The sequence below is a fragment of the Trichechus manatus genome, unplaced genomic scaffold (genome assembly GCF_000243295.1).
Source record: "Trichechus manatus latirostris isolate Lorelei unplaced genomic scaffold, TriManLat1.0 scaffold00018, whole genome shotgun sequence".
Lineage (NCBI taxonomy): Eukaryota > Metazoa > Chordata > Mammalia > Sirenia > Trichechidae > Trichechus > Trichechus manatus.
Genome location: NW_004443954.1, coordinates 20490350 through 20502114, shown reverse-complemented (window position 1 = coordinate 20502114; position 11765 = coordinate 20490350). Strand labels below are relative to the sequence as shown.

The following is an 11765-nucleotide window of genomic DNA, read 5'->3' as shown; positions in this document are numbered from 1 at the left end:
TTCTGCGCCTACGGCTGGAGAGATAACAGCGGTGAGATAGTGGTGGGCAGCAACGGAGGAAGTCATTGGCTGGGCTAGGAAATCTCATGAGGCGGCATGGGTCCTCCGACCTTCTTTCTATTGGAGGGGATGGGAACCAAGAGAGCAGAGAGAAGGACAGTAGCGAACGGATGGCAGGAGACCCTTTGCCCAAGGACCTTGGGCGTCAATGCCAAGAGGGAAGAGAAGGTGCCGCGCAAAACTGCTGGTGGTCAGCGGGCGTAGTGGGTGGGCAGCAAGCGGCCCGCGACGCCCCACCCCCGTCCTCCCCCCGCCTCTTCTTCGCCTCTCTGTCGGCCCGTTACCAAGGGGATGGGTCACCTGACGGCGGCGCCGCCGCGCCTGCGCGGGCGGAAGGCGGGGGGCGGGTCGTGACAAGCTTGAGGGCGGCTGCTCGCAGTTCTCCACTCTACGGGTCTTGGAAGTCTGTTCCTGGACGTGGAGGAGGCGGCACCCAGCGGATCTCTGCGGCCTAGGTGAGCGGCTCTGGGGGAGGGGTGTCTCCGTTCGGCGTTCCAGGCGGAGGACGAGGGAAGGGGGCGCGGGGGCGCCGGGCTACCTAGCGGGAAGCGTCCCGGGGCCCCGGTTTCAGGCGGTGGCGCTTCCTACTTAGCGCCCTCCCGCGCCCCGGGGCCCGGGAGGAGGTTGGCGGGCGCGGCGCTCAGCCTGCCGCGGCCCCGCCGCCTTTTGGGTTGGCCCGGTCCTTCTCGACCCTTTTTGTTCCTTCACGATAAGGTCTCCAGAGATCAGTGAAGAACGAACCGCTGGTTCTCATCCATCACGGGCTTTACATTCCTTGGTTGTACATAATCGCCTCCTGGCTTAGTCGGAACGTCCGGGATTTGGAGGAGGAAGGAGGTGTTTGTTTAGTGGGCGAAGCCTTGGCTTTCGGGAAGGGATGGGAGAGAGGCTGTGCGCTGATTTCTGGAGAAGTTGGAGGAAAGGGAGAAACGTTGCCAGTAGGGTGTGTTCGGAAGGAAATATCCTTTGAGTCTCGTGACTTAGAGCTTTCGTATCAGGATTTCATTGTAATAATAAAGAAGTGAAACATATGGATATGGAAAGTTTCAGTGTTCACCAGAGTGGAATTATTGAATCATGGGGTCTTCTAATGTGCCGATTTTTGAAGGGAATTTCCAGGTTTATCTAGTCTATATATATTATCTGCATGCACAGTTACTGTTATTTTTTCCATTACATAAGTACATTCTTAGTTTGCCATACTCTTAACATGCGCTGCTTCCAAGGAGACAGTTGATTCGAAAGGAAAATTACATTGAAAAACAGCTGCAGTCTTTGTCAGTTAAATTTACCTCAAATGTATGTAAGTGATTGGTTAAAACTTAAATTTGTCCAGTCTTTTTATTTTTCTATTTGAGGTTTAAGAACAAACAGTAAAAAATGTGAGTGCCTCATTTCCTGTTACCAGCTTAGTTCTGTAAGCTTTTGTGCTTTGAATGGTACATAAATATTAGAGATCAAGTGGTTTGTGCCACAGAATAAAAATCAGGAAGTGAATAACTTTTAAAAGGTTCGGGAAGTAATTGTTCCATTATGATCTAAATTTAACTTTGGCAACATTAATTTTTTGTTCTGTTTTGGGCGTTATGAGAAAGGATATAAAAATCATTGACCAAAAGGGGATGATTTTAGTAATAGCTGGCAGTTAAATGTACTGTTTAGTAAAACAGTTCCTTAAAATGAGCGTGACTCAACTTTTTTTTCCTCCTGTTTTTGCCAAACTTAGGTACTTTTCTTTGGGTAGTAAATGCCCAGAGTTTCTTAAAAGAGATTTCCCCATACAACTTTAAAATATTTTTTTAGATCTCCTCGTTCCTGTTGAGTAGATTCCGAATCATAGCAACCCTATAGGACAGAGTAGAACTGCCCTACAGGGTTTCTAAGGAGCCCCTGGTGGACTCCAACTGCTGACCTTTTGGTTAGCAGCTGAGTTGTTAACCACTGCAACCACCAGGGTTCCTTCAGGTGCCTTCAAGTTGACTCCAACTCATGGCAATCCCGTGTGTGTCAGAGTAGAACTGTGCTCCATAAGATTTTCAGTGGCTGATTTTTCTAAAATTGATAGCCAGGCCTTTCTTTTAAGATTTGGCTAGGTGGACTTGTGGCATAGTGGTTAAGAGCTGTGGCTGCTAACCAAAAGGTCAGCAGTTCAAATCCCCCAGGTGCGCCTTGGTAAGCCGTATGGGGGAATTCTACCCTATCCTATAGGGTTGCTATGAGTTGGAATCGACTTGATGGCAGTGGGTTTAGGTGGGCTTGACTCGATAGCCTTTTGATTAGCAGCCAAGTATGTTAATCTTTTGCACCACCCAGGGATTTCCTAGTTATATTAGCATTTATTAATTTCTTTACAAGTGTTGCCAAATTTTTTTTGTGTGTAGGTGTATTTACTTTTTTGAGAAAGAAATACAGTGACATGGTTCAAAATTTAAGCCATAAAAAAGGTTGAAAGTCTCCCTCCGTCTGTGTCTCCTTGTCAACCATTTTCCCTTCTTGCAGACAACCAACTTTTAAAAGTTTCTTGGGTATCTATCCAGGTGTAGTTCATACCTCTATAAGAAAGCATATATAAGTATACTTTCTCCTTCCTTTCAGTATAAATGTTAGCATATTACATACACTACTCTACATCGTGCTGCTGTTTTTCTAGTTTCTTCACACACAAGTATATTGTAGACTAAAAACCTGAAGGGATTACTGGGTAGGAGGGTATCTGCGTTTATAATTTTGATACATACTGATGGAGGCTATATTAGTTTACACTCCCATAGTAATGTTTGAGAGTATTTCTCCCTTACTGTCAGTATATTGTCAAACTTTAGATTTTTGCCAGTCCTATAGGTGAGGAATAAAATCATATGGGTAAAAAGAAATTCTTGTACTCAGAGTAGACTTCAATGTGACCATAATTTCTCAGTGGTTAATCATCAGAATCTCCCTGAATATTTATTAAAAACGCAAGTTCCTAAGCCGTTCCATGAAGTTTCTCATTTAGTAAATCTGTGTCAGCCTGGGAAACTATGTTTAACTAGTGCCCCAGGTAATTCTGATGATTAGCCAAGTTTGAGAAACATTGCCCAGGTAGGCTGTAAAGAACTATATCAGAGTGTGTTGCTTGACACCTGTCTTAGTTATCTAGTTCTCCTATAACAGAAATACCACAAGTAGATGGCTTTTTAACAAATAGAAATGTATTTTCTCACAGTTTAGGAGGCTACAAGTATGAATTCAGGGTGCTGGCTCTAGAGGAAGGCTTTCTGTCTGTCAGCTCTGGAGGAAGGTCCTTGTCTCTTCAGCTTCTGTTCGTTGGAGATCTCTCTGTGGCTTCTATCTCTTCCCCCATCTCTGCTCTACTAGCATATTTAATTTCTTTTGTATCTTGAAAGAGATGGACTCAAGATACACCCCACCCTAAGCTTGTTCATTAACATAACAAAGACAGCCCATTCCCATATGGGATTATAATCACAGGCATAGAGAGTAGGATTTACAGCACATATTTTTTGGGGACATAATTCAGTCCATGACATTCTACCCTTTGGCCCCCCCAAAATTTATGTCCTTTACACATGCAAAACACATTCACCCCATTACATCATCCCAAAAGTCTTAAATCAACTCCAAGGCCAAAATCTCATCTTCTGCATCATCAAAATTAAATCTGGGTGAGGTTTTAGGTGTACTTCATCCTGGGACAAAATTCTTCATCTGTGAACCTGTGCAATCTAGATTACAAGTTATCTGCTTCCACAATACAATGGGAGAACAGGCACAAGGTAGACATTTCCATTACAAGTGGGAGAAATTGGAGGGAAAGAAGGGATAACAGGCACCAAAAAAAAAAAAAAACAAACCTGTTGCCGTCGAGTTGATTCCGACTCATAGTGACCCTATAGGACAGAGTAGAACTGCCCCATAGAGTTTCCAAGGAACACCTAGTGGGTTTGAACTACCGACCTTTTGGTTAACAGCCGTAGCCCTTAACCATTATACCACCAGGGTTTCCAACAGGCACCAAGCAAGTCCAAAACCCAGCAGAAGACATTATGTTAGCTCTCAAGGCTTGAAAATAATCCTCTGTTCTCTTAGACCATCTAGGTAATGGCCCTGCCCTCCGGACAGGGCCATGACCTCTGGATTCTGGGTGTAGGTCCCTTGGCCCTGGGCCTCAGCTCCACCTTCCAGGTCCACTGGGATGGCAACTGTGGTCCCTCAGCTTTGGATAGCCCCATTCTCCTGGTCCTTCTGAGTGGCAACAAGATACACCCTACACTAATCCTACTTCATTAACATAACAAAGACAGCTCATTCCCAAATGGGATTATAACCACAGGCATAGAGGTTAGGTGGGCATAATTGAATCCATAACAATACCCCGTATGAACCATCTGGGATTCTTATGTACCCTTTGTATACTAGGAAACATTGTTATTACCATTTAGTATGTGGGTCCTATGGACACTTTAAAAATATATTTTTAAGTAATTTTAAAAGTAATTTTCAGTAGTGAAAATAAAGGGATAATGAAGAATAACTTTATTAGAAAATTTCATATGAATTTGAACATAGGAAAACCGTGTTTCCAAGTTATCCTGGCTTTGAAGGCCTATGTATCTGAAATGGGCAGCCTCCTTTGAATACAGCTAAGTGCTTATCAACTGTCATGCATCAACCTAGAACATACCATCTTAGAAAAAGTGGTTCTAGATTTCAAACACCGGGTTCTAGCTTATTATTACTTACACATCTTCTTGCATTTGCAACCTGCATCATCAAAATGCAGTACTGATTCCATATTTCAAATATACCTCTGATAGATTCTGTCATTAAAAACCAGAACCAATTGTTGTTGAGTCGATTTCAACTCACGGATACCCCATGTATGTCAGAATAGAACTGTGCTCCATAGGGTTTTCAGTGACTGATTTTTCAGAAGTAAATTGCCAAGCTTTTTTTCTGAGCCACCTGTGGGTGGACTGAAACCTCCAATCTTTCAGTTAGTAGCCCAGCATTTTAACTGTTTGCATCACCCAGGGACTCTGATTCTATCATTACCTGACATCCATTGCCAGTGAGTCGATTCCAACTCACAGTGACCCTATAGGACAGAGTAGAGCTACCCTATAGGATTTGCAAGGCTGTGATCTTTACTGAAGCTGACTGCCACATCTTTGTCCCTTGGAGCAACTTCTGGTTTGAACCATCAACCTTTTGGTTAGCAGCCCAGCACTTAACCACTGTGCGACCAGGGCTCCTGATTCCTGCACTTCATCGTCAAATTGCAGTACTTTTGAAAACTTAAGTGGCTCATAATTCTGTCAAGAGGATGACCATCTTGTTTGCTCTGTAACTGCAAAAAAAAAATTTATTTATACAATTGTAAACACCTATTAAAATAATGCAATGAGTTTTTTCATGTCTGCATTATCTTTTTTCCTTACAATCACCATTGTGATTTTGTTGTATTATGTTCAGTGAAAGCTTTAAAAAAAAAAAAAAAAGCTATAAAGTGGAGTCTCCAAACTTACGTAACTTCTTGAAAGCAGATACGGTACTTTGCGTAGTGCAAACAGAAGGATGACATGACAGTGACGATTTATTTCACTATTGCATCATTCTAGGTGATTATATTGTGACTTTAGTTATTTTTAATGTAGTTGAGAGTAACTGATGAATAATGATGAAGTAATTTCTATGATAAAATAGTGAAATGCTCAAGATATAGAAAAGTAAGTTGATTAAGATCCTATAATGTATCTTAGATTTATAAAAGGATCCCATGAAACACATGAAATTTGTTAGAATGAGTTTTATTCTGTTTACAAGACAAAACTGTTTGTTCTTTGGAAGACATCTAAAAAAGAATAAAAGCCATGAAATAAAATTACTCAAAAAAAGCAACTCAAAATTTAAAATTGGGCCCATAGGACCCTGATGGTATACAGAGGGTTAAAGAGCAGATACTTGAGCCCTGTCTCAAGCGTTCTGTTTCAGTTTCTGGGGCTAGGACTCAGGAATCTGTGTGATTAACAAGATTTCCACATTATTTGGATATACTTTAAAGTTGAAAAACCACAGTTTTAGGACCTTAAGATGGTTTTAAATTTTCTACCATATGGTAATACTTTAGGCCTTAATGAGCATTTCATTCACTGTCTGTGCCATTGAAAAAGGTTTTGTAACATTTTTCATTTTACAATAATTGAAGCTAACTAGGTTACCTCTGTGTTTAAATAAGGGAATAATTTGATATGCTGCATTCATATGGAAATGATTTATGGGACAAAAATATTCAACCCCTTTGCTATTAAAGGTAGAGAAATATAGCCAGTAGTAGCAGACATTTAAAGTAAAAATGTATCCATAGATTTTTACCTGATAGAAAAGATTTTTTGATGTTTCAGTATATCATAGTTGAACTGAGATTCTGGAAACTAGAACTTGGGTCTTTTTATTCTTACCACTGTATTTTTGACCAGGGAACTACTCCTCTGTTGTATACTGTCGACTTCTTATTGTAAGTAATAAAAGCTACTTTCCATGTGCTGATGTGTGTTCAGGTGCTGATTGGAGGACTTCATGCTTATGGAGCAATCTGTATTAATTATTAGTTTTCCTTTTTCTAAGGGCCTCCTGGCAACCTGAGAGTACGTTGCAAATTTGCCCTGTTGCAACTCAGATTTGGTGTAGCAAAGCAGGGTCAAGGTTCATCCATGTTACAGCATGTATTAGAACATCTTTTCTTTTTATGGCTGAGTAGTATTCCATTGTATGTATGTACCACATTTTGTTGGTCCATTCATCTATTGATGGACATCTGGGTTGTTCCACCTTTTGGCTATTGTGGGTGGTACGACAATGAACATTGTTGTACATGTGTGTGTCTGCATCACTGCTTTCAAGTCTCTTGGATGTATATCTATGAGTGGAAGGTCAACACAATTTGAACAAACCTGAAACAAAATATTTTTCTTACAATACTTAAATAGAAAATAAATTTGGGTGTTATTTAAAAAAAAAACTTGAAAAGCCCATTTCTCTTCAAGGGCTGGAGTTGGTGAGTATGGATGGCCTGGAAGAGTTTTCAGACATCTTCAGTTATTATTTGTTTCAAGAAGGGTTTCTATGGGGGAAAAAGGTTAGAAGACCACTGATTGAGTTCATCCAGTTCATTTTTCATGAAGAATATGGGGCTTTGTAGTTGGCCAGTGTCAGAACCAAAAATAGAAACCAGTACTATACTACCAATCAACATTCTTTCCAGTACATTTAAGATGATTTTTATTTATAGAAGTCTGATTTACATGTAGTTTTTTTCTTTTCTGTTTTTATTTTTTAGGAGCCTATCAAGTGGATAAATTCAGAGCAAAAAACTTCCCGCCCCCTTCCAGGGAATTTATAAATGACAGAATCAACAGATAGGATATAAGTATGATATTGATAAAATGGTTGAGAGTTTAAATAAAGTATAAACAAACATATTTAAGGGGAAGGCTTCTAGGAGAACTGGTACTGTTGGGACACTGAGAAGATATTCCACTGTTTTCCTGGATTATTAAAATTAAGCCATATTTGATTATGATCTCTCAGTTTGTGTTTTATTCATAAATCTAGATCCTGTTTTTCTCTTAAATGTATCAGACCACTTTTATTCAGCATTACAGTTGAGTTTCTAGCCAGGGCAGTTAGCCGAGAAAAAGATGTAAAAGTCATTTCCAAATTGACTGTGTTTTGTATATAGAAAATCCTAAAGAATTCACCAAAAAACTATTAGAGCTAATAAATAAATGAGTTCAGAAGGTTGCCGGATACAAGATCAGTATACAAAATGAGTTTTATTTCCTTACACTGGCAATGAACAATCTAAACATGAAATTAAGAGAACAGTTCCATTTATAATAGCATCAAAAGAATAACAGATTTAGGAATAAAAAAGTGTTAAAGGGTTGTACACAAAAAAATTGCAAAACATCATTGAAGGAAATTAAAGAGGACCTACATAAATGCAAAGAAATCTCCTATTCATGGAAAATATAATATTGTTAAGATGACAGTATCTCCAAATTGATCTACAGATTCAGTGCCCTCCCTGTCAAAATCCCAGCTACCTCTTTTGCAGAAATTGACAGGCTGTTCCTAAAATTTGTATGGAAGTTTAAGAGACTCAGGATACAGAAAACAATCTTGAAAAAGAGCAAAGTAAGATTCACACTTTCTGATTTCAAACCTTACACAAAGCTGCTGTATCAAGACTGTGTCGTACTGGCCCAAGGATTGGATTGAAAAACCAAACCGATCCTGTTGCCGTTGAGTTGATTCCACATAAACCCATACATTTATGGTCAGTTGATTTTTGACAAGGTTGCCAAGACAGTTCAATGGGGAGAAAAACAGTTTTTTCGCAGATGGTGCTAGGACAACTGGATAGCCACATGCAGAGAATGAAATTGAACGATGATCTCAGCATAAACAAGTAAAAATAGATCATAGACTGAAAATGCGAGAACTAAAGCTCTTTGAAACTTTGGAAGAGAACATAGATGTAAATCTTTATGGTATTAGATTAGGCAGTGGTTTCTTAGATATGACACTTAAAGCACAGATAACCAAATCAAAAATAGATGAAATGAACGTCATCAAAATTGAAAACTTTTGGACTAAATGAGAAGGCAATGTGCAGAAAAAGAGATTTGTATCCAGAATATATAAAGAAGTCTTACAACTCAAAGTTAAAAAAGCCCAATTTAAAGAAGTTTTGAATAGCAGTTTATCCAAAGAATATATACATATGGCTCATTAAGGAAATGCAAGTAAAAACCACGGTAAGATAACTAGTTCTTAGCTACTAGAATGGCTATAATCAAAAAAAAAAAAAAAAAGGAAAAAGTTTTGGCAAGAATATGGAGAAATTGGAGCCCTCATGTATTGCTGGTGGAAACGTAAAATGTCGCAGCCGCTTTGGAAACCATTTTGGCAGTTCCTCGGAAGGTTAATCATAGAGTTACAAAATGACCCAGCAATTCCACTCCTAGGTATATACCCAAGATAATTAAAAACATGTTTACACAAAGCTTGTATACAAATGTTCATTGGCATTATTAGCATTATTCCTAATAGCCGAAAAGTGGAAACAACACAAAATGTCCATCAGCTGATGGATAGGTAAACAAAATGTCATGCGTATATTACTCAGCCATAAAAAGGAATGAAGTACGTGCTACAGCACGGAGGGACCTTACACACATGATGCTGAGTGAGAGGAGGCAGACAGAAGGCCACGTGTGATTCCATTCATACGAAATGTCCAGAATAGGCAAACTTATAGACAGAAAATAGTTTAGTTGTTGCTGGGATCTGCGGGGAGAGGGGAATAGAGAGTAAAGGTTAATGAGTATGGGGTTTCTTTTGGGGGTGTTCAGAATGTTCTGGAATTTAGATAGTGGTGATGATTGCACAGCTTTGCGAATATACTAAGCACTAAATTGTGTACTTTAAACGGGTGAATTTTTATTAACTATAGCAGTATTGAAATAACTGGGGATTGGCTAGTAAGAAGTAGAGAGAACTTTAAAGAATGCTAGAATAGCTGATTTAAAAAGCAGCCACTCACTACTCCTATGGCTGTTTTAGAGGGCCCAAGGGAAAGGCTGCCTTTTTTCTGTGGCTGAGATCCATACCTCGTTGGAAAGGCACAGCCATTGCTCAGTGGATGGTGGAGAAGTCACCGAATTGCCATGCTGGTAGAACATACTGGAAAGTATTCCTTTTGGGTGCTAGGGGAATCCATCCACAGGCAGATGCCATGCCTCAGAACTCACTGCAAAGCCGTGTGGGGAAAGTCATTCATAGCAGGATGCCTTACAAGCATTCTGCTAGGAAGTCACTGGACAGAATGCTGGGGTGAGCTGCTAGGTAATATTGGCTGCTGTGCACTGCAGAAGTGGGGTGCTTGAGAACCCATTCCATACAGGAGAGATGCTAGAGAAGGAGCATGCCCAGTGCTGGAAAAGCTTTGCTGTCTACAGGAGCCTGGCTAGAGTATAACCCTTCTCCTCCAACTACCTCTACTGATAAAGCTTAATATCTTGCCAGCTGGCAAAAAAGAAATATTTGAAGGACCCATCTCCATTTTTGCAGCCAAGAAGGGGTGGATTGGGAGCCGGGAGGCAATAAATGTATAGCTGATTCAATCTGTGTCAAAGCGTATACTAATGTAGGATAGATTCTGGTTTTTTTTGGGTTTAATGAAAGTACTCAGCATGTGTTCATGTCAAAATAGCTAGCAAAATTTCAAAGTAAGTTTTCAACGTGTCTTTGTAATACTTTCACATAATTTTTTTTTTTTTAATTACTGCAAAAAGCAGTTTATGGTCAGTGAAAAACCGAATAATGCGGAAGCTTTTAAAGTGAAAATTTATCCATTAGCCCTTTACCTAGTCACATCTGAATGTAAAACTGTTAAGCACTTGGTGTATATTAATATTTTTCTGTATATGTGTGTGGGGGGGTTGTGTATACATATATCCTAACTGATAGAGATTTTCTAGATGGATACTACACATGAGTTATTTTTTGGTTTTTGTTGTTAGAGAAGGAAGTGTATGTGCAGTGGCCCAAAGCATTATACTTAAGGACAGTCTCCTAGCACTGGCTTAGTTTGCTGAGCACTTGTGTCAGCTAGGATAAGTCACATAACCATTTACTTTGATTTCCAAAACTTGTGAAATGAGAGGAGTTTTACTTGAAGGGAAGTTTAAAATCTGTGATTGATACAGTTCAGTAGTGCTAATAGACGGTTGGGAGGTATTTGGTAATCCTTAACTATCAGTTAACTTGGCGTATGACCTAGATGTTCATATTTTTTCATGTGTAATGTAATTTAAGTGTTTCTTATTATATTAAACATTTACTATAACATATGAATATGTTGCTGGTTATATTATACTTAAATTTCCATGACATTTGAATCATAGAATTTTTTTTTTCTTTAGAAAAATTCTGCAAAAATGTCTTTGTATCCATCTCTTGAAGATCTGAAAGTAGACAAAGTAATTCAGGTATGTTTAAGTACATTTTCTTTTTTTAATTTAACATACTGTGTCATGCATTATAGTTATAAGTGAAGTGAAGCAAAAACTTAAATAGCAAATGTATTTATTAATTTTTATATTCTATAAACCTTTATTCAGTTTTATTAATTACAGACTAAAAAAGTTATAGAAAAGTTAGTAATTCTTTTTCATTTCATTATGAACTAAGGGACGTGGGACATTATTTCTTTAAAACATGATCTAAGCTCTTCAAAGCTAGCTTGATTTTATAACCAGAATTACATACAACCTATTTAAGTTGATAAAATTCTAGCCATTTAAACCTCCCTAGTTCTGGGTTGGAGTCCTGGTGGTGCCGTGGTTAAGAGTTCAGGCTGCTAACCAAAAGGTCGGCAGTTTGAATCCACCAGCCGCTCCTTAGAAACCCTATAGGGCAGTTCTCCTCTGACCTATAGGGTCGCTATGAGTTGGAGTCGACTCGATGGCAGTGAGTTTTTTAGTTCTGTGTTAATTGGTACATTTTTCCTTTGGATCTTCTGGTATGACCGTTTTTTTTTTTTTTAAATTTATTTATTTTTTTATTGTACTTCAGGTGAAGGCTTACAGAACAAATAGTTTCTCATGAAACAGTGGTACACATATTGTTTTATGACA

At 39.1% G+C, this 11765-nt stretch overlaps 1 protein-coding gene across 3 annotated transcripts in view; it reads left to right on the top strand.

Annotated features, from left to right (window-relative positions):
- Positions 1–385: 385 nt before the first annotated feature.
- SDCBP (syndecan binding protein) overlaps positions 386–11765 on the top strand; it is a 27848-nt gene continuing 16468 nt past the window's right edge. For 2 of the 3 annotated variants that reach the window (XM_004372572.2, XM_004372573.2), the window contains exons 1-2: positions 386–515; positions 11052–11117. In XM_004372572.2, coding sequence (XP_004372629.1) covers positions 11067–11117 — 51 coding nt within the window. In that variant the 5' untranslated portion in view covers positions 386–515; positions 11052–11066. Of the gene's footprint in view, positions 516–7399; positions 7490–11051; positions 11118–11765 lie in introns of all 3 variants that reach the window. The other variant, XM_023727780.1, reaches the window with a different exon arrangement.